This window comes from Pseudonaja textilis, chromosome 1, assembly GCF_049901715.1.
Source record: "Pseudonaja textilis isolate UNSWEBS1 chromosome 1, rPseTex1.2, whole genome shotgun sequence".
Taxonomy (NCBI): domain Eukaryota; kingdom Metazoa; phylum Chordata; class Lepidosauria; order Squamata; family Elapidae; genus Pseudonaja; species Pseudonaja textilis.
Genome location: NC_141990.1, coordinates 142,977,949 through 143,005,718, shown reverse-complemented (window position 1 = coordinate 143,005,718; position 27,770 = coordinate 142,977,949). Strand labels below are relative to the sequence as shown.

General features: G+C 36.2%; 1 protein-coding gene across 10 annotated transcripts; it reads left to right on the top strand.

Moving 5' to 3' along the window:
* The first annotated feature begins 31 nt into the window (after window positions 1-31).
* Window positions 32-27,770, top strand: MATR3 (matrin 3). 10 transcript variants are annotated; one of them, XM_026710427.2, is made up of 16 exons: window positions 32-193; window positions 11,461-11,559; window positions 14,001-15,058; window positions 19,306-19,367; window positions 20,021-20,062; window positions 20,798-20,898; window positions 21,264-21,313; window positions 22,010-22,135; window positions 22,494-22,619; window positions 22,735-22,905; window positions 23,217-23,348; window positions 23,782-23,825; window positions 23,929-24,280; window positions 25,393-25,741; window positions 26,158-26,279; window positions 26,774-27,770. In XM_026710427.2, exons 3-16 carry the CDS (start codon window positions 14,162-14,164, stop codon window positions 26,819-26,821), a joined length of 2,622 nt encoding a protein of 873 aa, XP_026566212.1. In that variant the 5' UTR covers window positions 32-193; window positions 11,461-11,559; window positions 14,001-14,161; the 3' UTR covers window positions 26,822-27,770. The 10 variants fall into 10 exon arrangements, with proteins under 10 accessions (XP_026566212.1, XP_087774681.1, XP_087774683.1 ...); XM_087918555.1 differs by having other exon boundaries at window positions 49-193; window positions 25,414-25,741; XM_087918557.1 differs by having other exon boundaries at window positions 54-193; window positions 11,461-11,625; window positions 25,414-25,741.

The window sequence follows — 27,770 nt, the reverse complement described above, 5'->3', positions numbered from 1 at the left end:
GCGTCACCACCGCCTGCCGTTCCGAGTTCTCAGGTCAAAGCTCCGCCCATTCAAGGGAAGCCGCTCTCCCAACGTGGCATAGAGATAACAAAAATTAGAGGCGCTCCCCAGCTCGCGGGAAAGATATTAGACTTCCTGGTCCGTTTAATGCCTCTCGGCCCTATCTGGATTCTATCTCGGACTGACTCCAAAGGTCAGGAAAAAGCGTTTATTACTTTGTCTTTGATTCCTCTTCGCTTTCAGTCACACAGTATACCTGTTATGTACATATGTTTAGCAAATTCCTTTCTCATCTGGTCGTGGCTTTGTCAGCTTTCATTTCCCTAACTAGTGAGCGTACAAAAATCCCTAAATTTGAACACAGGCGGCATCTCCAGCTATACAATGATGAGTCAGATCATGCAATTCCAGCTTTAGTAAAGAATGAAAAACCAATTCTGCCCAATAACTCAGTCGGAAGAATTATCCTTCTGGGTCCAGTTCCAAGTGGGGGAAAAGACACTGGAAACATGGCTGTTTGGAAAGATGGTTTAATGGTGGACAGGACCACGTGGCTTGGAGCACCAAAGTGAAAAGGAGGATCACATGCTTCAAGATGTTGGGTGAAGGAAAAGAAGGGCCAAGATGCCGAGAGATGCTTAGTTATAGACCCTCAATATCTGTTATATACCTTAGTGTTTCCTGTTCATGTGTGAGAAATGTATCCCATTGGCAGTCAGACTCCCAAGGGCAGGGGTCTTAGCTAACTTTGTAGGCTTTATCTGGACCAAATGGCTTCACCTGAGTGCTGGCTATGCAATCTTCCCAGGCCAGGTGGTGAGATGGGTAGAGGGCTTTGTTAACAAAGCCCATTAACAAAGGTGGGGGTGAACTTCTGCTTCTGAGGTGAGTTTCTGCTTCTAAGTTTCTACTTCTCTTTTTAGGGGAAATATTTTGCCTTTTTAATATTTCCTAGGATATTTCATTTTTCTAGGAGTGTGGGGCGGGGTGCTAACTTCATCCTGCAGAAACAAAGGCTCTAAGTTTTCATCTTATATCAATAGTTTGTACAGAAATATAGTAGAGAATAGTAGGAAGATTCTTCACCTGTTTCCCTGTGATTTTTGTGACTGGCCACATACAAAGGCTGACCTTTGGAACCTAGTCATTTTCTATAGCAGTGATGCAGTGGTGGGATTCAAATATTTTTAGCACCTGTTCAGTGGGAGTGGCTTGGTGGGTTCGCTTTGCACACATGCACACACTTCATGTGCACACACTTCAAATGCACTTTGAGCTGGTGCAGAGGCATTCTACTCACCTGCAAGCCTGCACAATCCTGGTCACTTCAGCAGCTACCTCGCGGCGCTCTTCATGCCACGCAAAGCAGCTGTGCTTCAAATTCAGAGGATAAAGGTGATTATGGGAGCCCGGGCAGATGGGCCCAACAGCTGAGCGGTGGAGAAACCGAGGTTGAACCAGTAGAATACCACCACTGCAGTAATGGCAAACTATAGCCCCTTTTATGACAGCAGTCAGCTCTTTGTTCAGAAAATTTCAAATTAAATCGCAAATTCTGCTTCTCTCTGTACGGATGATATCTGGCTATATGAATCTAATTTTATAAATCAGGAGATTATAATGTTAAAATAACCAAGATATTGAAATGTGGAGATACTGCTGATTCTCTGCAATGATGTTGTTAGCAAATGGTACTACAGAACTTATCCTTAATTTGGCTTCATTGCTTCTTTTGTATAAGAACCAAACTAGACTATTTAAATTACAACACAATAGCTGAGTGGCAAGAAAACTCAGAAATAAATGAAATGGAGACATAGCTGCATAACATGATGTAACAATCTGAGCCTAATTAGGCAATGATAATTTCCTGTGGCTAACCATGGTTTATTCAATTAACCAATGCATTTATCTTACACCCACACACTAAACCTTCTATAAATGTATGGGCTAGGCTGTCCAATATTCTATTGTAAAAAGTAGCTAGCTTGTATCTGGGTATTGTGTGGGAAAGGGAATAGTTTGTCCAGACTAAATCCACTTAACTATATTTTAACATATTACATAGAATCATAGGATTAGAAGAGATCTTGGAGATTTTCTAGTCCAACTCCCTACCCAAGGCAGGAATCCTTATACCATCCCAGAGAAATGACTGTCCAATCTTTTCTTGAAAACATGCAGTGGTTGAAGCACCCAGAACTCCAAGGGAAGCAAACTGTTTTACTGTGTCAGAAATAAAATCTGGTTGGGTTCTTCCCAGCTGGGAGAAAGACACAGGAGAAATTAATTGAAGGCAGATCACAACTGGAAAGGAGATCTCAATTTAGTTGGTAGCCAGAAACAACAGCAGCATGTTTCTGGGGTAGCTGACAAATTGAGGTTGAGAGTGGATGGGATTTTATACAATTTGGGGGGTTTTGTGATTGAGATGCCTGTTCCTGTGCAAGAATATGTCCTTTAATATTTTAATGGCTGTTGCCAGATTTCCATGGGGTCATGACTGGCTCTACAGGCAGAAGGGAAAATGCAAATCCTGTGTATTTTGTTTGTCTGAGAGAATCCTGTCAGTTTCCACTCCTTGCCTATTTGCTGTTTGTTTGGAGTTTGTGGCTGCCCTTTGTTGATGAATAGAGTGGCATGGCTTTATGAATTAATACTAAATATTCTTTCAAAAAACCTAGCCTCTTCAGGCTTCTGCTTGAGACTGTTTTCCTATAGCAGAAAAAAGTGGGTCTGCTTTCTGCTTTTAACATTTTTTTCCTCTTCACCTTTAGAGGAAATATTCTGCCTCTTTTAATATTTGGTAGAATATTTTTTTCTGGGGAGGGGAGGGCGATTCATCATTCTCACTGTAAGGAAATTCCTCAGTTCCAGGTTGAATTTCACTCTAACAAGCTTCCACCCACTGTTTCTTGTCCTACCTTCAGGTGCTATGAAAAATAAATCAAGCACCTCTTCCCTGTATTGATGTTCTTTCAGCACTAAAAACTAATTTATAAAGAACAACTTTGATGTAGTTATCAGGCTAGAAACAGGAAGACTGTGCAAATTGTAGTCCTGCTTTTGATGCAAAAGTCTGATGACTTCGGGTTAGTCACTTTCTCTAAGGAGTCAAAGACAAATCCCTTCTTAAAAATTTTGCAAAGAAAACTTGACAAGGCAGTTTCCAAAAATCAGACACAACTGAATAGAAGAAAAAAAAAGCTAGTTCATCATCTACAGTAGTTGGGTTGAAATCTAGTATGAAAAATTTCATTTTTAAAAAAATAATGTGAAAGTGTAGAGCCACAGAATACGTTTAGGGTTGATCATGGCTACTGCCACTGGGACACGTAGGCTGTGTGAACTGAACCATGTTAAAGTAAAACATTATTGAATATTCTTTATTGAATTATCTTTATTCTTTATTGAATTATCTGGATTGTTAGAAAATGTGAACTGTGTATTGTTGGATTTTCACAGAGCACCGCATTTCAATCATATTTAAATTAAGTTTATTCTTGTAAACGCAGGCTTATTGCAGCAATCTATCCGATGCTAATTTGAAGTGGGGGTGGTATTAGTGCTAGTAGGGAAAATTTCCTCTTGCTGGGGGGAAAAAAACCCCACAAAGACTTGAAAAAAAAAAATCAAAGCTCAGCTTCTCGCGATATACGCTGGACAACAGAACGACCGCGTTCTCTCGCGAGAACCCCATTCGCACAAAAATTCGAGGTCCTGCGGCCAGACGGCGCATGCGTTAGTTAGATTAGCGGTCCAATGCAAGCGGTGTGGGAGTGAGACCTACGCAGCTTCGTTTTGGGATTTTTTTTTTCTTCTTGGTCCTTTTTTTCATGCTTTAATTGCGGTAGAGATGGCAAATTAAGCGAACGACTCATTTTCTTGCCGAGGTAGGAATTGGTATAGCTGGGTGGTGTCGGTAGGCCGCGAAGACTTCCTTTGCTGCGCCGTTTGGCCTGAACCGTTGGAAACTTGGAAGGGAGGAGGGGCGCGTGGTGCTCTATCATGTTCGTGCGCATGCGTGGAGGGAAGAGAACGAGAAGCCCTGCCCGCCCGAAAGTGATGGTGCGCGCCCTCACAGAGAAAAAAAAAAAAAATAGGCCGCGGCGCCGAAGCCCGAGGTGTCGTGCGCATGCGCGGGCCTCGGAAGCGAACGGAGCCTTTTTGAGTCGAGGTTTATAACGACCTTTTTGTTCTTTGTTACGTAGGCCATCTTCTCTTGGGGTAGCTAACTGATTTGTATCTTGTATTTTCATACGTTCTTAGGCGTTTTTTGGCAATTAAAAAGAAGATAGTGCTCCTTAATGTTTTTCGTTCTGGCGACGGTCAAAATAAGGTCTGTGTGTGTTTCCCCAGAAGTAAAGTTCGTTTGCATTCAGGGGTGCTGATTACCAAAATGCACTGAATATTTAATAGCGTTTTACTCCTTTCAACTAGGCGCTTGATGTAACGCATGCTATTTTTCAATCGTAACTGCAAAATTTGAACCCAAGTTTACTGATCGCCATTTTAAGGCCATAAATCGAATATTTGTCGTCTGCGAACGAGAGGGTTGGATTTGATCGATTTCTGATTGAGTGCAAGTGGAGGTGTTCTTTTTTTTTAAATTATGTACAAAACTTACTTCCGCCCCTGCCAAGGTTGGAAAGTTGCTCTTGATTGTATCTTTTGGAGGGTGGTCTGCTGTATATAAAACACAAGTGCGAGTTTGAAGTTTTTAAGCACAGACAACTTGAATCTTAAAACTTGGTTGTAGGGAGGGTGAGTCCCCTATTCTTCCAAGGTTCCAGAGTTAGGGTGCTAATTCTACAAGCTGATGTCCTCGCTAATCGAAGGCCCTTTGAACGCCAAAAAAAAAAAAAACGCTATTGCAGTCTACATTTCATCAGGATTTGATATTGGAGGTATTGAGACTAAGGAAGAGCCATGTTTTTTCCATGGTATTTTCTATAAAATTATGCAAAATTGAAATGTTTAACGAACAGAATTAGAATGTTCATCAGAAACGGTTAATTTACATGATTGCAAACTCTTTGTCCAGCACATGTCATAGTATAAGAGGTGTGGAATATTTGAATTGGGAATCTTAACTACAAAACTTGGTTGTCCCAAATTAATGGGACAAAGTCTCTCTGTATATTAACCTATGTTTCAAAAATGTTTAATTTCTGAATTAAAATGAATAGTTTAAATTGATTAATTGACTAAATTGATGAATAGTTTAATGAATTGAGAATTGAATAATAAATGTATTTACCTTGCTTGCAAATGCTATTTTGCTGTTATTATCTCTACATTTCTCCCTAGACTGGTAGCCTTGGAGTAAGTGTTGATATTCAGTGTTGATAGATATTTGGAATTATTCTCCAGTTTTGTTCATTCCTGAAATTATGGTGTAATATCATACAGTTGGTATATCTTTTTTTTTTTTAAAAAAAATAGCTCTTCACATAAATGACCCATGAATACCCTATATAGTAATTAAAATACTTTGAATGTTAATGCAGGATTGCCTAGTTTGGTTTTTGTTTTTGTTTTCAAATTCCTTGAAGACTAAACTCATATGAAACATAGCTGTTATAAGAATAGGCAACAAGTTTAGACAAAGGAAAAGAGGATATTATCAATTAAGGTCTAGTTTTTCAAATCTGAACCCTGGGATATTGCACTTGGATCTTAGAAGTTCTTAAAACAGTTTAAATGCATAATAAAGGCTGTTTTTTAAGATTAAAATATTAGAAAATTTTCTCAAAATGTTTGATCAAATCAGTCTAGTCTTAACATTACTTAGATGCAACTTAGGTGCTCAGATGAAGAAAATTAATGGCCTATTTATTCAACTATATTTCCTTAGTGCTTTATTTAAGGTGATTCACAAGGTACTGTATTATATTACAGTAATCACTTATAGCCTTTGTTGAGTTTTTCTGCACTTAGTTTCAGGGATGAGTCAATTTCAACTAAATGAGAAAGGAAGTATAGTAATACTTAATGGTCCAAATTTCTATAATTGCTTCTTGTAATGGAATTGCTCTCATTCAATCAGCTTTTTTGCTGCTGTAGTAATTTGTCTGAGATGCAATGACCAGAGTTATTACACAGTAGCTGGGTTTATGCATTGTGCTAAATTGTAAAGTATGGTTTTTAATGCACACATCTAGGTTATGGCTTAGCCTAATTATGGGAGTGTAACCAGTACTCCAAGAGTATCACACTGTTAGATTTATATAAGACATTTTTATATTATGACTGGTATCACTCTACTTTCTAAAGTTCTGTAGGATTAAATTCACTTATTTTACATGAGCTACATAACATTTGATGTTTTGTGAGCATACTACAACTCTCAGGATATTTTCTTTGATTAGTCATTATTCATTCAGATCCTATTGAAGTATACTTGGAGTTCTGATTTCTTCCTGTTCCAATGTAGAGTCCTTTACATTTATATTAAATTGCAGTTCCCATTTTAAAGCCCATTCACCAACTTTAGACAACTTATTTTGCTGCTTTTCTCAATCCCTTCTTTTTTCTTGAATAATTGGGAAATCTGACTAATTCATGCCCACTTCCATCATATAAGTAAGTTACATGTTAAGGAAATCCAGTTTCTTCCCTTTGTGAAAAGTATCCATTTATTTCTACTCTCTGTTTGCTGATGTTTTAACCAGTATCAGATAGTGGAAGGATGTGATATTTCTCCATTTTTATAAACTACTTTGAAAGTGTTTTAAAGAAGTAATGGCACATTCCTAGTTTCTTGAGTTTCTTGAATTATGATCATAGACAGTCTTCAATTTATGACCTTTCGTTTTGGTGACAATTCAAAGTTATGATAGCCTTGTAAAATGACTTAAAATCTCTTCATGCTTACAACCATCACTCTTGACCATGTGATTACAATTGGGGCACTTGGCAACCATTCATATTTATGACTAGTTCATTACTCTGTGGTCACATGATTGCGATTTGCCAACTTTTTTGCCAATTTTCAGCAAAAACTCCATGAGGAAGCTGGACTCGCTTAATGACTGGTTCACTTAATCATGGTTATTTGGCTATAAAAATGGTAAAGTTGGATTTGACTCACCATACAAACTTAGGATGGAAATTCTGGTTCCAATTGTGATCATAATTCAATGATTTAGCTGCATTTACATTCCTTACAAAAAAATTAAAGCTTGAAAAATGATCTATTCTTAGAGAAGCCCAATTTTATTGAAAACACTTTTCTGCAGTATACTCTTGATGTCTTCCCCCCATATGATCATCAAAGGGGTGTTAATTAGGAGATACTTTTGTTTGCTTTTGTAAGTTTATGCCCCTTTCTATTCTCATTCCTGCAAACACTAGCTTTCTTCCTCTTCTAATTTCTTCAATTTTTATTGTCCTTTTAAATTCTTGCATCTTTTTGCAATTCTTTCTTCTATCTATGATGTGCTTTTAGCTAAGGCATTATCTTGTACTTTACAACTGAAAGTTGTTTCATTTAGTTTGGAGGAGGTAGACTCACCTTTCCATTTCAAGTTGCTGACAAGAAAGGGCTCTGGTCTTTGACTGTAATAAACAATGACATGAGATGGAGGCTGGCAAAGGAAGACCGGTATAGAATTTGTTGCAATTGAATGGTTCATACAATCTAAAGCTTTTACTGCCAAATACTCTGAGGAGGATTTTTGAAGAAAAAACTCCCTTCTATTTGGATTATCAATGTTATTTCATGAGGCTTGTATCTTAGAATATAAACTGTAAATATTCTGCAACCTGCCTCTTGGCAGATTATGGAATATATCATTAGACATTATTTGGATTGAATGGTAACTGAGAAGTTGTGTTTGTTGGTTTTTATCTTGTTTTGCTGCATGTTGCAGCAATCCAACTAAAGGCTTTGCTCCAGTGACTACTTTGTGCATGCATTTACTTAAAATATTCCATTTCATAGGTCACTTCTGCTAAGGAGATTTGCAAATATTGTAGAATTGTGCAGTGGTTTGGAATTGAATCTTAAACGGTGCTTTAAGACCTGAGGTAGTGGCTATGCAGCTCCTTAAAGAAGGTTTGTCTTCCTTGGAACACGTGGCTCTTTTTTGCTTATTTTCTTCTAGGAATTGCTATTCAAGAGAATATCAGTTCTTTTCAAAGAAAAGTATTGTACAATTGTAACTGATTCTTCTATAAATAAGTGAAACTGGACCTATGTTGCTTACCATGTAAGAGATCTATTTAGTATGTGAAATGTTTGGTTTGTATTACTAATGCTATAGTAGATAACACCTAATATCTAAATGCTATCTTATTTCATTTCAAATGATCTATAACTATTTGGGCTATTGGAATTCCAGAATTAAGAAATTTGATTCAATATGTGTTATGGTAGGCCTTGACTTATGACCATTTAATGATGGTCCAGAATTACTGTGACCTCAGAAGGGGTGCTTTACCTCTTTCCCATTACAAACCATGCATCCACGCTCACGGTTCTGTGATCGTGATCTGGATGCTTCGCACACTTGTTGGCAACTTGTTCTCACTTACAACCAGTTTTGTTTATTTATTTGTCTGTGATAAAATTTTGGTGGTCCGCAGCACACCTGTGTCTGCAACAGGGGTGATACTGGCAGCGGACGGACTGATGTGCGTGGGGAGGGAGGGTAGCAGAGGGCACCGGGGCCCTTCCTGGGTGTTCCCTGGCTGGGGTGGGAACCTCTGGGAATCTGATGTCTAGAGGCCGAAACGCTACATGCTGGACCAGATAGCTGGTGGGGAGGTGGGGCAATCCTGCAGTCTCCCTAGCAAACCCGTGTCATGGCTGCTGCCTTCTGCCTCCACACATTGAGGAGGCCGAGCAGCAGCGGGAAGAGCGCGGACCTCCTGAGCCGCAGGAAGCGATGCCCTTGGGTGCCAGCGATGCCCCTGGGTGAAGATGTTGTGAGGGGGAGGCTTGACCCCTCCTCCTTAGGAGCTGCAAAGTGCTCGCAGCCCCTCTGGCACCCGCCAAGCCTCCTCCCACCATGCTTCTCTTCCTCTTCGCCAGAAGCGCTCACATGCCCAGCAGGAAGGAGGAGGCTTGAGCGCTTTGCTGTTCCTGAGGGGAGGGGGTCGAGCCTCCCCTTGGCAACCTCTTCACCTGAGGGCATCACTGGCAGCCTCTCGACCACCTCGATGTGCGAAAGCAGGAGGTGATACCAGTTCCGAGGTTCCTTTCCCCCCACCTCCATTCCCTCACAGGCCAGGGAACACCCGGGAAGGGCTTTGATGCCGTGATCTGTGCGCATCAGTCCATCTGCCGCTGGTATCCCCCCAGTTTCCCCACCTACCCGCCAGCCATCTGGTCTTCAGCACGTGGCTTGTCGGCCTCTGGACATCAGATTCCCAGCACCAGTCCAGAGGTTCCTTTCCCCCACCCTCACCCACAGGGACGGGGGGGGGGAGGGAGAAAGAGGGTGGAAGGAGGGAGGGAGAGAGAGAGGGAAAAAGAATAAAAGAGAGGAGAGATCCTGGTGTTTTGTTTTCTGTGGGAAACGGGTCCAAATGACTCATGAGTATTTAAGATTGCAGAAACAGGCAGCCAAGCTAAGTGCCTGAAGGACCCCATCCCATCAGTGGGAGTCTAGGTACTTCAGCGAGCAGTATGCTGGATTCATATTAATGGTCTGTGGGATTTAAAATTATGAGTTTGGTGGTCCCTGAGGTCCAAAAGGTTGGCGACCCCTGCTCTAGATAGCCCAATGCCTTAACCTCTAGACCAAATTGGGTCTAAGCATTAACCACTAGACCAGACTGGCTCTCATTAAACCAGTTGCTGAGTGTCCTGAGATTATATGATTGCCATTTCCAATCTTCTCTACCAACTTCCCAAGAAAGTCAATGGAGAAGCTGGCGGGGAAGGTTGGAAACTGCCAAACATCTGCCCCTTTGATGTTGGGGTGGCTGAAATCCTCTCCTCCACAGGCAGCTCTTTCACTTAATTATACTTAACCATAAACGGAAGTGCAGGGATTATGGTGATTAAGTGAAGCAGTTGCATGATATCTTAATTGCTTCACTCAGCGACCAAGATTTCAGTCCCAATTGGAGTAAATTGAAGACTGCCTTATAATTTATATAAAAATTATAAACTATAATTTTACAGACTGTTGATGTGGATCTGAAATCCTGGAATGAGTATGGAAATCCAGTAGGGATTATTATACCCCTACATCCATGCCAACCTTGGCTCCAAAGTATCTGCAGCAATAGAATGCAAAGAGTTTTCCATTCACATTGCACAACTGAACTTGGTAACACTATTACTTCTCTGTGGACATCATTTTTATATGCTTGACTAGAATAGGGCATTGGTTTTCAATCTGGACCCCAGACCCCTGGGCGGCTGTGATGTCATCATAAGGTGTCTGTGAAGGTCTAAAGAAATATTGTGATTTAAATCTTAAGTCTTGGTGGTCCATGGCCACAAAGGTATTTAAAGGGGAACCATGATGAAGAAAAGATTGAGAACCACTGGAATAGGGAATTTCTTTCGAAACTGAAATAACCATTTGCCTGATTTTAATTAAATCTGTATAAGCAACACTAAAAAAAAAAATCTTGAATACAGTACCCATAAATTTCTATACTAGGCAATATAATTTTTATTGTTTAAATCAAGAAGCCTATTCCTTAATAATTGAATACCCCGTATTTCCATAAATTATTCTTCTTTGACAGGTCTTTGCCCATTTTGCAAGTCCGTTCTCAAATCTTTGGTTGAAGATCAACATTATATGAATGAACATCTCTGTGTGTGTTATGAAGCTTCCTTTACCGTTACCCATTATGCCTCATGTTATGCTACATTGGGGAAATTCTAGGGAGTTAGAGAATAATTGCCTCTCCCACTTACATGAGTGGAATAACTTCTGCTCACAGAAAAAATACAATTTCTTTTCATTTTCTATGCTGACTTTTTATCTCATGCCCTCCCTGGTAAAAGGCCAGTATTACGGTTTTGTTTATTTCTAAATAGGCCTTTAGAAATATCTAGTAATATATAGGGCTATCTCTTATAAGTAGAAAATCCTGTTTCTCTATTTTCACTCCAGTTTCTACTTGAGACAAAATAGAAGATATTCTGAGTCTTAATTGGCAATGATAAAATAATTCTTAAGCTTGGCATATTGACTTTTAGTTTCTTTATACGCCTCATCATATTTTAAGACAAGTCAGTATACTTCTTACAACTTTTTAAGAAGGCTGATTACTTTACATATCCTACTTTTTTCCAGTTCCTCATACTGTTTCACCCTTTAATCGTAATAAAAGTTGACAAATAAAAACGGTTGAACCATAGAGAAATAAAATTATCCCAATTTGGGGAATGGTGCTATTGTCATTTTTCTCCCTCACCAACTTATTGGGGAATCCCCTTTGAGTGTTCCATTTTTAAGACTTCTCTGATATCTCCTTTTTTCTTTGTAGGTTTACATCGATTTCATATAAGCCTGGGCAGTTGCAGCTTGTGTGGAAACCAGGCTATGCAGTGAAACCATCTGCTGGGCAACCCAACTCTGTCAGGAGGTACTCTTCAGATGCTCCTGGATCTGACAATTGTCCAAATCATTCAAAAATTGACTAAAATCAGAGGTGTAGTTATATGTGTGTTTTAAGTAATATAACCAACCTTATAAAATCAATGGGATTTTTAAAAAAACCAGAATTCAAAAGATTTTATCTTGAACTCTTGAAACACACAAATAGTAGAGGTCTTTTCTAAAACGATGATCATTGAGTCAAACTGAAACCTATTTTTCAACCAAAAATTGCTCATACTATGCCTTTGTGTTTAAAGGTTTCATCCCTATATTCTCTTACCATCAATAGTTTAAATTGGTGCTTAACATTTGATCACTACTAAAAAAAAGAAACAATAAAAGTAAATACCTTCCTTAATTACTATGCCCTTTTAATCCAAAACAACAAGGAAAAAAAATGAAATTAGTGTGTTGCCCCAAATGCAAAAGTTTAGCAGTTCGCTGTACCTATTAGGTCTTAATTTGAGTCCGCCTTCTTATGCTACATCGTAGCACCTATTTCTCTAATGTCAAGACTCTGCTTAGGAAATGTTGTGCTAGCAGACTACTGGAAATATCTGTATAGAGGTTTTTCTCATCACCAATCTCCTCTCTTTGATTAAGAGTTAGGAACTCAAATCTTTGTCAGTGACAAGATGTCAGATGGAGTCAGAAAAATTAACTCAAATTACTATTAAAGAGTAAACATTCTATTAACCTTCACATTGTAGATGTAGCTGGAAAGATGAGCAGTTTCTCTGCTGCTGCTAGGAGGTTTTTAGCTATAGGTTTCTAGTCTATACATGCACTGAAAAAAGATCATCAGGCTTTCTACTGGTCTGTAAAAAGGCTAGACTCATCTGCTAGGGTTTTGGCACCTGCTAATCTGGGAGCAATTTATTTGCCCTAACCAAGTGGTTAAACTTTAAAATATTTTTAAATTATTTTAAATAATTCTTATTCCTAAACTGGTCAGTATTACTTAGTATGCGATTCCCACATCGTACACAGAATGGTTAAAACTTATTTTGTTTAGGAATTCTTATGTTCAGTCAAGTGTCATAGATTATATTTTGTCACTTGACATTTGTCCATTCCTTCTTTTCTATTTCCATCGACATCTACTCTGCTTTGCAATTTTTTGAGTATTCTTCTGTATTACAATTGTATTAGTACTTTTCAATTTATTCCCCACATCCACTTAACAAAAAATAACTGGGTTTTAGTAAAACATCTTTTTACAATAGATACCTGTTGTATCCTGCATCTGTTTAATCCAACGATAAACAATTGCTTCCAGCAGCATTTTAATGCTATGTTTTTAAGTAGTCCACGCAATACGTCTTTGCATGTCATATAATTGTCTGTATTTATATGACTAAGCAACTGGTTACATTAAATATCTATTCACTTACCAATAAAACTTGGTAAATGTTTTGTACACTCTGTAAATATTTGCCTAATGTATTCTTTTCTTGCTAAATGAGACAATAATTGCAAAATACGTTCACTTGAAATGTCATTATCCTCTACTCAGTTTCAGGCCTTTCTTCAGACTATTGTTCTGTAGCAAGAATGGGTGTTACAATTTTAGAGTTACGTGAGATTTTCAAAAGTGTTTGAAGTACGATGAGGCCTTAGTTTTGGGGGAGTTCATAAAATTAGGATTCTGAGTTACTTTAGAAAATTTCATAAACTCTTTTCTTCAAAAGCCATTGTACAAACAAATGGGCTTTTTGATGCTTACTGTTGGTATAGGAACAACAGCATAAATAAAAGCCTATTAAATGCAAAGTACTACCTATGTACTATGGAGTTCTAGAAGATAATGCATATCCTTCAACAGTTAGGTTTATTAGAATAGTGCAGAGAATTTCTCTTCTTGAAACAAAACTTTGATCTCACAATCAGGTGTCAGTGAAATCTGGGCCTGATTTGAGTTTATGTAGCATAGGCTATTAGTTTATGTTTGAGACTGTCTTTGGAGCTCCTAAAGCCTAATATTCTTTCAAAAGTCTCAAATCAGTTACTCAAATTTTGAACAAAAATTACTTGGTCTCATTAAGATTCATTAAGTACTCAGCTATTCTTAATGTTTCATCTTTCACCAATGTTAAAAGTCATAGTTTTTAACAAATGTAAATTATTTTTTTGGTTCCATAGCTGGTATACTGTGGTCTTTTTTCCTGGAATCTAAAGCAGTTAAGATGTATGCACCCTGCAATTTATATATAAAAGCTTGAAAATAGGTATATTTATTGGCAAAAATTGGTGCTTATTTGGGGGGGGATTCAATTTCTTATCAGAAGATTAATTATCCAATTTTTGAGGTTACATAGGGAAATCCATGCAAGATCTTAAATTGTTTTTAGATCAACATGATGCATACATTTTAAAACTGCATCTGCATAAAGGATTTTATGACTAAAACTGCTTGTTTTTCTACAGACTTGTTTGGTGTTTCTCAGCTTGAAGAAGATCTACGATCATTGTTGATCCCTTTCTTGGCGTAAAATTATTGAAGTGACATTTGCCTAGCTTTCTAGAGTGAGCTTTCTTTTCAGACATCTCTAAAGTTTGATTCATAATAGACAAGCTATAGTTCAGCAATGTCCAAGTCATTCCACCAGGCATCTCTAAATAGGGATTCCCAAGGTCATGGACGTGACCTCTCTGCAGGAATAGGCCTTCTTGCTGCTGCTACCCAATCTTTAAATGTGCCAGCATCTCTTGGAAGGATGAACCAGGGTACTGCACGCCTTGCTAGCTTAATGAATCTTGGAATGAGTTCTTCATTGAATCAACAAGGATCTCATAGTGCACTGTCTTCTGCTAGTGCATCTTCCCATGCCTTACAGTCTATATTTAACATTGGAAATAGAGGCCCACTCTCTCTGTCTTCTCAGCCCCGTGGAGATGCAGAGCAGGCCACTAATATTCTGGCCAGCCTTGGTCTGTCTACTAGAGACTTAGATGAACTGAGTCGTTATCCTGAGGACAAGATCACTCCTGAAAACTTGCCTCAAATACTTCTGCAACTTAAAAGAAGGAGAGCTGAAGAAGGTCCTTCACTGAGTTATGGTAGAGATGGCAGATCAGCTGCACGGGAGCCACCATACAGAGTTCCTAGGGATGATTGGGAAGAGAAAAGGCATTTTAGAAGAGATAGCTTTGACGATGGTGGCTCTAGTCTCAACCGAGTGGTTGATTATGATCATGGAAGTCGTTCTCAAGAATCTGTATATTATGACAGAATGGATTATGAAGATGACAGATTAAGAGATGGAGAAAGGTGTAGGGAGGACTCTTATTATGGCGAAACTTCGCATAAATATCGTAAATTTGACAGTGAGTATGACAGACTGAGTCGTGCCCCTGAGAGATCTCTCTTTGAGAAAAAAAGAGGTGCTCCACCAGATAGCAATATTGAAGACTTCCATGGACTCTTACCGAAGGGCTATCCCCATCTGTGCTCTATCTGTGATATGCCTGTTCATTCTAATAAGGTGAGTTCAGCATCAGATGCTTGTTTTTCTTTACCTTGTAGTCCCTATTGCTTGTTTCTTTGCCTCAATTTCTGTGTTCTAAATACTTATACAAAGGTCTCAAAAGAATTTTAAGTGACAAAGCCACTTAATTCCGGGGCATCATTAGCAAATCATGAAACCAGGACTTTAATATATTGTTTCACCTATATTGCTTAAATCCAGGCCAATTACCATCTAGTCTACTTACATTTTGCATCTCTTTACTTGATTTGGGGTAACCTTTCATTTTATTTTGCAGTTATTCTGAGACTAGATTTCAACATTTCTTCCCATCTGTCTTGATTGCTAATTGGTTCTGGTTAAGAGACTGTCCTTGCACATTCAGTTTTTTTCTTCTTGTCCATTGTCCGAGAAATACTTTGATGGAGGGTCCTGGAACAAATTTGTCGGGTGATAGCATTTTTAAACTAATTCATTCTTTTTAAAATTCACTTTAAAAACTATTTTCATGCTATGGCTGAAACCTCTCATTTTTTCCTTCCTTTTCACAACCTTCTTATATACTTTAGGCTCACTTTTTATTACACATATTGCGTCTGTCCCTTTTTAGAAAAGTAAACAGATTACTGCTGCTGTACAGTATATCACGTTCTTATTGGCAGTGTCTGTTTAGAATAGATCTTTTAAAAAGTTTCGATCAAACATCGTTCTTATTTTTAGAATGTAGGTCTGAAACCAAACAAAAGTGTGGCTTATTCATATTTCCTAATTGTTTTACAAACGGGTCCTCTGTTGGCAATGGGAAACTAAAGCTGAATATTATTACTGTTGTTACATTTTTTTTCTTTTCAAAGCATATTGTCAGAAATCCAGGTAAGAGTGCACATTGTGTGCTTAAAATGATTTCCTTGGTTATTACTAACACTTTCTTCACTTTTGTCCTTTCTCTTAAAAAAAATACCTTGGTGTATGCAAAATCGTTTTCAGACTAGTGAAAAATGAAATATTGTTTGTTCATCTGAAAATTCTCCACTTGATTCTTCTATATCTGAAACTTTTTTTTCTCACCTTAATACAATATCTTTGCGAACCTCTGTGATCACATTATGTTTTAGTAACATACAGAAGTCATTACCAGCCTTAATTGTGCTTGTGCCAGATGTAGCTTTCTCTGCTGATGCAGATTGATCAGTTTCACACTTTGGCCCACAAGGTTCTCTGATCTACACACCGCCTTGCAAGTTAATGCATTATTGGCTGAATTCCATGAAACAAGATGCACATCATCCCAAACAAATGTGTATGCAGTCTGTTGTGACACTTGGGATCTTACTCTTTTTTTGTGTGCTTTACATAGTGTTCCTTATCCCATATGTACATAGCATGATGGGCGTGTATATACATAAGTACCGTTGAGGTCAATCTCAAATTCACCAGGTTTCCAAAAATCAGTTCTATAAAACACTAGCAATAGGACAGTTCATAATAATGGTGATTATATAGTTGTCTCCTGCACTAAAATCCGGTTGTATTGCTCTAAATAGGATCTCTTGTTTCCTTCAGTTTATTAAAATGTTACTTTATTTAGAATATTAAATATGCTGACATGATACGTTTAGCATTTTCAACTATTAATGTTTGGCTGAAGTTTAAAACTTTTACAATTTTGATTAAAACAAACATCTTAATTGAAAGATGTCATTATAGCTTGTAAGAAAAAAGACCCAGCTGAAAAAAGGTGATTCTGTAAACAGCTAAAAATAACCTGTAGAATTCACATGCAATTGAAAGGAAAAAAATCTAGTCTCCTTTTTATTTCTCCTTAAATGTTTCTAGTGCAGTTTCAGATCGAAACAAGCTATGCAAGGAACATAATAAATTATTGAAAATATTATACAAAATGTTTATATTTATACAAAAAATTATCTTCGCTGTGTTGTTTCCTGTAATTCGAAGTTTTTACTGATGTTTTTATTAAGAAAATATCAAAGGCATATTGATATTTCTCCATTATTGAGGACAGCCTTTCCTGACTTAATGAATTTCAAAACCAGTGGCCAGCGTGGTTAAAAATATATTTCTTTGTAACTTTAACCAGATAATCTCATCTTTGTGTTAGTTTAATGACAGTGTTTTTAAATTGTATATTTACTGTGCTTGGATAACTTGCAAGCATTTATAGTCTAGCCATATCAATTTTACCTTCCAATATTTTAAGGATTCTAGATGTATAATAATACCTTTGCCCCTATGATTAGAAACAAGGAACTGATTAATCTGTTCAAAATTTTAGAAGATTTGATTTTGGATTCTTGGCTCAATGTATGTGATCCAAAAATATTAGAGCAGCCCAGCAAATACTTTATTGAAATACAATTTCTGATTCATAATGCTAGACTCCATTTTAACCATAGTAATATAGTTTGACAATAAAAATTAAATTAATATTTGGTTCTAAAATTATTCATTCAGCTCCACAATCTAGTGAATATTTTGAGTCAGTCAAGGTAAGTGTAATTCATAAACACTTACTTTAGAGCTATAAAAGAGGCTTTAAAACTAATAAAAGAGAATATTTGTAGTACAGGGTTGAAATGAGGGATCCTTGGTGCTCTCTGAGCTTGGTGGTTTTCTTGCAGGCATTTCATTACCCAGACTAGTAATATCATCAGTGCTAGTGCTCAGACAGCACCAAGGATCCTTTAGGCTTTAAAATTATTTGGATTTATTTTATTTCTGATTAGGAAAATAAGGTGGAAAAATCAATTACGTTCTTCTTGCAAAATATCTCCATAGCCACATATAGCAAAAGTAATTTAAAGGATTTGCACAAGAATGCATTAGAAAAGCAGTAAAAACAAACAAACCAAAAAAGATCTTTTATTGGGTTCTTCTGGTTTGTGAGTGAAAATGTTTATTCTATGACTTGTCTGCTAGAACTGGTAGTTATTAGGAAGAGCATCTTACTTCAAGAGGTAAAGGAACTTTTGAGTTTAGCTTTATTTTTGACTACATAGATGCAGCCATATAGTTTTCTTGGTAACAGTAGAGAAGTTTGCCATTGGTGGCTTCTGACATGCTTTTCAAGTTCAGGATTTAGCCGGTAGATTTGGCTAAAACAATTTTTAAATTAAAATAAGGATGAGATTCGCTGGATTATAATTCTGCAGTTGGTCCCAGTTCTGTGCTTGTGGAAGCACTCAGTAATTTACTTTAAAACAGTAGCTTTGCAATCGTGAGGACAACATTGAAAAATAATAAAATAGTTATTCTGCAAAGGTAAGGTGAAATGGGACTGTTTGGTTTTATTTTATTTTTTTATGCTGACAATTTTTGGAGCCAGTAATATGAAGAAAATTATAAAGTGAATTGATTTTATGTAGATGTTAAAACAAATTTAGAAAACAAGCTAGAGCTAATTGCAGATAACATCTAGTATTTAATATTCTTAATATTAAAACCAATAATTGAACTTTAGGGGTGTAACTACAATATTTGTCCTATCCTGAGTCCCTTGGCTGGGACGATGTGTGCACTGGCCATTATCATGAAGGGTTGACTTTTAGATGACGACTGCTTTTGGTAAATTACGATTTAAAAAGCAGGATCAAACAACCTGTTTTCTCTCTCTTCCCCCCCTCCCCCACCAATTATCTTGAGGTTCAAATTGTTCTATTTGGTTGAAGGACAGACTGCTGGATGTGATTAGCGTACATTTAGGGTTTAATATATTTTTTTCTACAAAACTTAGAATATTAAACTTACAAGCTATTGTGTATGCAGCGATGATTTAGCAATGGAAAACATTTTTCTAATACCATTAAAAAATGTTTATCAATATCTCTAGCTACTGTATTGTCCTGAACTCCCTATACACGCTCCTCTTGAGAAATACTCTCACACCCAAGATATTACATAGCAAGCTACAGCTGATACAGATCTAGTAATAGTTTGCTGTTACATTTTGCATATGCAGAAGCATTTTGCACTAGGCCCAGTTGAATATCTTGAAATAACTTGAAATTGGATTAAACAAAACAAATTAAACAAAAGAAACATAAAATGCATGTTTCATCTCTTGGAAGGACTTGAACTTAAATTATTTCATGAAAAATTACTGTGCAGTACACGAAACTCAAAATAGATTTTTGTTTGGATGGCAGTTTCTGTACCTTTTTAATGATAGCATAAGGCAAAATCTGTATGTGTTTACATAGTATTCTGGAAATGGTGTTTCTGAACATCGCAACTTTGTACTTCTGCAGGAGTGGAATCAACATATCAATGGAGCAAGTCACAGTCGACGTTGTCAACTTCTCCTTGAAATGTATGCATTTGAACATATAATTTTTTCATAATTGTAGTATTTTGCTTGAAAATGAATCATTTACTTTAAAACATAAAATAATCTTGGATTGTATTATAATAGGCTTTTTTAAAAAATAGATTGCTTGTACACAGATTTGAAAGTTGCTACTTGTTATATTTAATTGGGCCTTTTTTGACCACATACTTTTGATACGTTTAACTGTTTGATCCTGAACCTTTGGCAAATCTGCTGAATTGCATGACCACAGTATTGACTTCCATTCTCCTCTCGTGTCCACTGATTCAATAAATTGTCATATTTTATTTCAACCTACAAACTAATGTTGTCATTAATAAGACTTTTCTATCATGACTGTATAAATTAAAATGTATGGAAGCTTTCAATATGCATGTAGTAGAATCTGGAATTTAAAATAATATTTATAGATGCCTTTAGAAAAGATACATTGTTTAGATATAATTTGATATAATTCAAAATTCAGTATTTTAAAATTACTGAGAATATTGGTGTTGGCTCTGAAATTAATGATCAGTTTATACTTATTTATTCTTTTAAAATTTTGCGCCTCAGATCCAAAATACAATGCATGGTATTTCTAGTCCCAACAGTTAGGATCCAGAGAATGATTCATCTGACTATTTCTTTTTAAGATATTGTGAATGGAATCCTGATAACGATACTGGACATGGATTGTAAGTAAAGCTTGCTTTTTCCCATTTAAAAAAATGGCACAAGAGAAATCACAAGGGAAAAATGTTATTACCAAATTATCCATCTGTTGCATTTTTCTTCATTCCCTTCTGTCCTACTTATTTTTTTGTTTCAACTGAAATATTTTAATATTTAATGCTTCCTTATGACAGAACACACTCACTGTCCTTTTTTTCTTTGGGTAGGGGCATATACAAACATAAACACATAAACTCATTTCTCCCAATGTCTAAAACATGCATTAGACATTGAGTGGTTTAAGTAGAGTTGCTTATATTTTGCATTAAAAATTCATGCTTTTCTGATGTGCACCTTTTTGAATTTCTCTGATTAAGTTTGTCCAGTGTCACATTAGAGACTTCGTAAATTATGTTTTCGTACAAATTGAAAGCAGTATAGGTTAGAATCTACATTGATAAGCTATTTGAACTTTGAGTCTATTTCTTACATTTCTAATTCTAGGGACATATTAGAAGTATCTTTCTGAGGTTCAAAAAAATGTTTGATAGCTTTATTATCTGACATCTGTGTTGCTACTATTCAGTCATTTTAATATTACCTGCAGATATCAAACTATGGAAATAAATTGTTATTGATGTGTTACTGTTTATTTTCATATATCTGATTTCTTATAACTATGTGCATAAAGCTGAATGGGAAGTTGTGAAAGATAATTTTCCAAAATAAAAGATCTATTTTGTGTTTGTGTCTTTTAGGGGTGATCCTTTTATGCTGCAGTCAACAAATCCAGCCCCAGGAATTTTGGGGCCACCTCCCCCTCCATTTCATCTGGGAGGACCACCTGTTGGGTCAAGGGGTAATAAGATTAAATCAGTTTCTGTCAGGACGATATATCAGGATGTAATCATACAGTGAAGTCAAATCATCTATAGTAGAACTTGTTAAATTAAAAAAGCTGACTAAGAATGTCAAATGGGTGTTCAGTATGCATCCTGATAACATTGTTACCTGACATTTGCAATATGTTTGTTCATATTAGATAAATGCTATATGGAATTGAAGTGTGATTGAGTGGATATGACTTTGAGTTATATTTCTTTGATATGCTAAAATTTAAGATATATTCTAAGCCACTCTGTTTAAAGTTCTGCATTATCATGTGCCACAAAGTCATCACTCTTTTCTAATTAACTATGTTTTTCTCTTACACTATTTTGATAGCTGGAAATGGAAACATGCAAGGACCTAGACACATGCAGAAAGGCAGAGTGGTTAGTATTCAGTTCTCTGTAAAATTAATTTACATTTAAGATTTTTATTCAGCAATTACTTTTACTTGAAATGAGTACTGCATTTTATGAAAAAGATTATCCACTATCTGGATTATCAGCTGGTAAGATCACAAATCACAGTTACATGCCTGTAGGGCTCTGCAGCTATACTAAATGTGAGCTGGTTGCCAAGCATCTAAATTGTCACATCACTGCAGGGACGCTGATGTTCATAAGTACAAGAACCAGTCATAACTTTGAGACATTACTAATGGCTTTAAAATCAAGGACTCCCAATAGCATGTTCAATGGAAGACTGTTCCATCTTGTGAAATTCAACCCTAATTTGCCTAGATAAAGACTGCCCTAGCAGCATGTAACTGCTCTTGTGGGCAAGGTGACTTGATATCCCCATCCTGTGTCTGTTCAAGATTCTGTGTCCAATATTAGTAGTTTCTAATAAGGAGTGCATTTGCAAAGCTGGTTTATGATGATACACTTGCAAACTGAATAACACTTGTGAATGGTGTACATTTCAATTTAAGGCAGGAATTAAGTGAGCATTTTCATTCCATTGTTTTTATTGACTTGCTTGTTACAAAATTGCTTAAAATTTGCTTCTGAACTAAGATTAGAAAGTTCATTTCTATGTTCATTTTACTGAATGTTTTGGTTATTACTGCTGGCAATTAACAGGAGACAAGTAGAGTTGTGCATATCATGGACTTTCAGAGAGGGAAAAACCTGAGATATCAGCTACTACAGCTTGTTAAACCATTTGGAATCATCACAAATCATCTCATACTGAACAAAATTAATGAAGTAAGTATTAGTCCTTTAATATGATGGAATATTTTAACATCAATGCTTTTTATTGGCCATCAGTTTTTTAAGCAGTATATAAATTAATTGAAATACAAGGTTTGACTGGAACAAATATAACTTAAGAGAAGGAAGCATATGTTGAGAAAGACAGATCTGAAGGATACCATATGTCACTTAAAAATGTTTGCATACTTGAAAGAAAAAAAATTCTCTACAAGATCATGACTTTTAATGTATATTTGTAGCAGTAAAATAACAATGTTGATACAGTTCTTTCCTTGATTTTTATTCTTGCTCATCTTTTTTTGAAAAAAAAAAAAAAAAACCTCCATGAGTTGTCTTTGTTTTATTTTAGGCATTTATTGAAATGGCTACCACTGAAGATGCACAAGCTGCAGTAGAATATTATTCAACAGCACCAGCCCTAGTTTTTGGCAAACCTGTAAGAGTCCATTTATCGCAAAAATATAAAAGAATAAAGGTAAACTTTGTTTTCACATTTCTTTTCTAATGTTTAATCTTTTTATTTTATTATATCTCTTTCGATGTTAATACTGAACATTCAATGTCGTGTATTGATGTTCTTAACTCTTCAGGAACCAGAAGGAAAGTCTGATCAGAAATTTGAGCCCCCAAAGCAGCAGCTTGGTCGTGTGATCCATCTCAGTAATTTGCCTCATTCAGGCTATTCTGATAATGCTGTACTTAAATTAGCTGAGCCCTATGGAAAAATAAAAAATTATATATTGATGAGAATGAAGAGTCAGGTAATTCTTATAGTATTATCTCAATAGAAATGTAGAATTAAAAAAAAGTTCTTGCATGTAGTGGTTAAGCACCTTTTGCCATCCTTTCGTTGTTGTAATTTAGGAAAATAGTTTTTAGCAGCTTTTGATCCCAACATGTTTTATGTGCATATGAAAATCTAACCTGTCCACCAGAATTCTGTATCCGTCTGCTTTATCTTTGCTACAAGGTATTCATGATTGATTTATGATGAAATGTTACCTAGCTTTGTCCCCTCAAAATCTGTTAATTAAAAAATGTGAATTGAACTCTTGTATAATTTTTTCTATAGGCTTTTATAGAAATGGAGACCAGAGAAGACGCTGTTGCTATGATGGAGCACTGTTCCAACAAAGCCCTTTGGTTCCAGGGCAGATGTGTGAAAGTTGATTTATCTGAAAAATACAAGAGATTAATATTACGAGTAAGTACTTGAGTTAGCGTAAGTTTGGATTCTTAAGTGCAGTAAATAGTACGAAGAGTTTGATGTACATAGCCTGTTTAATGTGCATAGTGAAATAGGAATATGATTGGCTATTACTAATATTTGAAGTTGAACGAGAGACTTGTGTGGAGGTTTGGAAACAAATGAGAGCAGAAATACCCACCCCACCCCGTTCCAGTTTCTAAATCTTGACAAAAAAACTAAACCCTTTCCATCCCTCCAGAGGAAAATCCTACGTTAGTAGCTTTCAGATCCAGATTAGATTGCTTTAAGAATTACAATAAGATTAACTCAGAATTAATTCAGATAATGTATTTAAATATCTGGGTTTTCTGTGCACCATGGAGTATATTTGTACTATTGCAATCCTTAATGTTTTGTTTCCATGTCTTAATTTGAAATATTGTTTCAGATTCCTAACAAAGGAATGGAATTGTTGAAGAAAGATAAACCAAGGTAAAATCCTTCGGTTAATTAATGTGCTGAAAAATACAAAATGTCCTAGATAATACGTGTTCTGATGTCATAGATGATACATGTTCTTTTCCTTACGATATAGAAAAAGAGGAATCTCTCCAGATAGCAAAGATTCTGGAAGTGAAAAGAAATGTAAGACGGATGACAATGAGAAAGCTGAAACCAACAGTACTGAAGGCAAAGATGACGAGAGAGAGGAGCCAGAAAGGTCAGATGCACAAGAGGGCGGACAAGAGGAAACAAATTTACTCCTTGAATCTGAAGATGAATTGCTAGTAGACGACGAGGAAGCAGCAGCATTGCTGGAGAGTGGCAGCTCAGCAGCAGATGAGACCGATGTTGCTAACTTGGCTGACACAACTGCTGAAGGAAAGGAGGCAGCTGAAGAAGATGGTGCAAAACCTGAAGACAATACTGCGAAAAAACTCAAAAAGGTAACATATTACTAAAAGGGGAAAAAGTGCGTTTTAACCAAGAATAGTTTTGTTATTGTGTTTTTTTGCAAGTCAGAATGTTTAAATCTCAGTTTGAGAAAAGTTTTGAATTGTATGCCTACAAACAATTTTCTTCCTTGGCAATTGACTGTAAATCTGCTTTGGATGTTGCCGTTATTGCATAACAGAGTGAACTTTTTAAGTGCCAATAAAGGAGAATATTAGTAGCTCAGGGTTGAAATGAGGGGTCCTTGGTGCTCTCTGAGCATGGTGGTTTCCTTACGGACATTTCATTACCCAAACTAGGTAACATCCTCAGTGATAGTAAGGAGTGGGATTTGCTGTCAGTTTATATTCTAGTGGCTTCCCCTGAACTTTAAAGTAGTTCAGTAAAGAATTTGAGTATCCTACCTACTTACGTTATTCTAGCAAGCAAGCAGCATCTGAAAAAGGTAAATTGATGCAGTATTTTTGCATAACAGTTGTTTTTGGAACTGAGCTAAAGCAAGAAAAACAAATTTGAGACAATTATAAACCTTGAATGCTTTCTGTGTGAGAGAGTAAAAAAAATTAAAATGGAAATTTCATGCCAAGAAAGGATTGACCCCAAAAATATTTTCCCTTCTGGCATGCATGAGTTGTCAATTTCTTTATGAATAAAGTTTTAAATCCTTGTACAGGTAGTCCTCAACTTATGACCATAACTGAGCCCAAAATGTATGTTGGTTAGTGAGACGTTAAGTGAGTTTTGCCCCATTTTATGACTTTTCTTGCCACAGTTGATAAATGAATCATTGCAGTTAAATTAATAACGTTGTGAATCTAGTTCCCCCTATTGATATTAGTTTGTCTAGAAGATTGCAAAAGATGTGCACTTGATCTGGGGACCCTGCAACCTTAATAAATATGAACCAGTTGTCAAGCATCTAAACCTTGGTCACAGGATTATGAGGCTGTAATAAATATGAAAAATTATTTTCTTTTTTTAGTGACGTAACTTTGAACAGTCACTAAAAGTATTGTTGTAAGTCAAGGACTACCTGTATTGGCATCTTCAACTGCCTTGTTTATAATTTGATATCTAAATATTTTAATCATGTTGGTTTTAAAAGGAGGATACGTTGTCTCAACAGCGACATGTAGGTAATTTCCCAAGAAGCATGAAAGGCTTTGTCACTCTTGATGAAGTTGGTGATGAGGAAGATGCAGATCACCAGAAACAGTATAAAGCTGGCCTAATGAAATCGTCTATAAAAACTGAGGACAATTCAGCTGAAAAAACAGAAGAAATGGAGCAGGAAGATGAGACATTTGAAAATGGCACTAAAACAGAGAAGTTGGAACCATCTGAAGGGGCAACCAGCACAATGACAGATGAAAAAGATAACACTACCGTGCAAGAAAATAAGACTGTTCAGGATGAACATAGAATTGGACCATATCAGCCAAATGTTCCAGTTGGTAAGAATGGTTTTCTTTTGTATAACATATACTGCAGATAGATAGACAGACGGAAGCACGCACGCATGCAACACGTACACACACGCAAAAATGCTGGATACTTTCTCTCAGAGAGCCAATAGATGCTTGAATATCAATCATGTAATATATGCAAATAGTTTTTGAGACCCTTTAAATGTCTAATATAGAATGGTTGTATTAAAAATAAATAAATAAAATAAAAATAAATAAAAATATTTGGATCTGTAGATTTGGCTTTTAAAAGGTCATTGATTTACATTTAGAATGTAACTTTCTCTGTTCAGTAAAAATGAATTATTGTAACTATCTCCTCCTACCTCTATGATTCTGTGATCTTGACATTCCAGATAGTCTCTGTTGAATTTGCAACTTCCTTATTTGTGCTCTATATCTAGGTGTGAACTATGTTGTCCCCAGAACTGGATTTTATTGCAAATTGTGCTCCTTGTTCTATACTAACGAAGATTCTGCGAAAAAAGTTCATTGCAGCAGCCTTGCACATTATCAAAAGTTGAAGGTGAGGCAAAATTTATTAAGATGGACCCTTTTCTGTTTCATGCACTTTCTAAGATTTTTTTTTTAATAGATAGAATCTAGGAATGTAGAAAAAACTACTTTTCCAGGAATGAGAAATCTGGAGAATTCTACTTCTGGAAAACTGCTAGAACACTCACTGAAATGGTAAAGCAATATGATCTAAAAGAGGAGAGCTATACATACAACAATACAATTCATACCTACATGTTTAAAAGAAAAGGTCAAATGAGAGATTTGATGCAAGTATGTTTGTTTTGTATTGCATTTAGTGAAAGTCTCTGCCAAAAAGATAGAATTGTTGACAACGGTTATGAATAAACTCAGTGAAGTCGAAATTGAAATAAGTTAACAGTGTTACTTTGGTAATGTCATGTATATATGTAACTTCAGATGTAGTTTTGCTGAGTCAGGCATTATAGTTAAACATGCCTTGTTACTTAACAAACTTTGATTCAAGTCTCTTCTGTGTTACAGAAACATATGGAGAAAATGGCTGAAGATCAGAAACTAAAAGAGGCTTAAACAAAAGGGGGGAAAGGCATGCCAATTTAAGGAGATTTTTTTTATTTTTTATTTTTTGCTAATCTCAATGCAGTAAAATTGGGAATGCTATACTACATAGATCTTAGTTAAATAGAAGTTTAATTCCGTGATGTGTTTAATGTTATAGCAAAATATACATTGTCAGATCTTTGCTAAAAAATGGGGTGATATTCATCATTTCTGTGCAGATTCAATCTTACGGTACTGACAGCTGTTTTAGCAATTGAAGACCACAGAGAATGTCATCCGCATTAAACTTTTCAAGGTTCACATTCAGTTAAATATAAACAGTTACTATTTTTACCTGCAACATTCCACATTCTAATATAAGTCCAACTGATCTTATTGTTCAAAGGACTTGCATTATTTCATTTCACTTTTGAGAATATTTATCAAAATTGTGTGGTGTTTTTTTTAAAGTGGAAATGCTTTTTGTTGGTATATTAAGTAGTGAATAGGAAAAGTGATAGCCAGCTTTTAATAAATCTTGTGTTTTCTCTGAGTCATTGATTTTCTGTCCTATTTTAATAGGAAGTCAACTCTTGCTCTTCTGACCAGTATTATTTTTCTGGGCTCTTGCTTGCAATTGAATTTAGTACTTTTTCATACATCTTCAGTATAAGCAAAAGCAACATTTGAACCATACATTGTAAATAGTTTTACTTTTTTATGTTTGTACTTCAGCTCTAATCCTAGACCAGTTACTAACATATAATTGGACATGCTTCAAAGTATCCTGCCTAGAATTGGAGCATACATCTTGAGACTGGTTTCATCCTAGGATTGTGTTTTTGATGTAGCTTCACATAGCTAATATGAGTAGCAGTTTGTGTGTAAATTCTGTTTTATGTTATCATTTAACAGCTTACATATATGTGAATTCAAGTTATTATAGTGTCAAACCAATAAACCAAACCAATCGAATAAA

Coding starts and splice junctions, on each gene's coding strand:
- MATR3 (XM_026710427.2), top strand. CDS start 14,162: ATGTCCAAGTCATTCCACCAGGCATCTCTAAATAGGGATTCCCAAGGT. Junction 20,899..21,263: donor ACCACCTGTTGGGTCAAGGG/GTAATAAGATTA, acceptor CTATTTTGATAG/CTGGAAATGGAAACATGCAA. Junction 24,281..25,392: donor CTGCGAAAAAACTCAAAAAG/GTAACATATTAC, acceptor TGGTTTTAAAAG/GAGGATACGTTGTCTCAACA.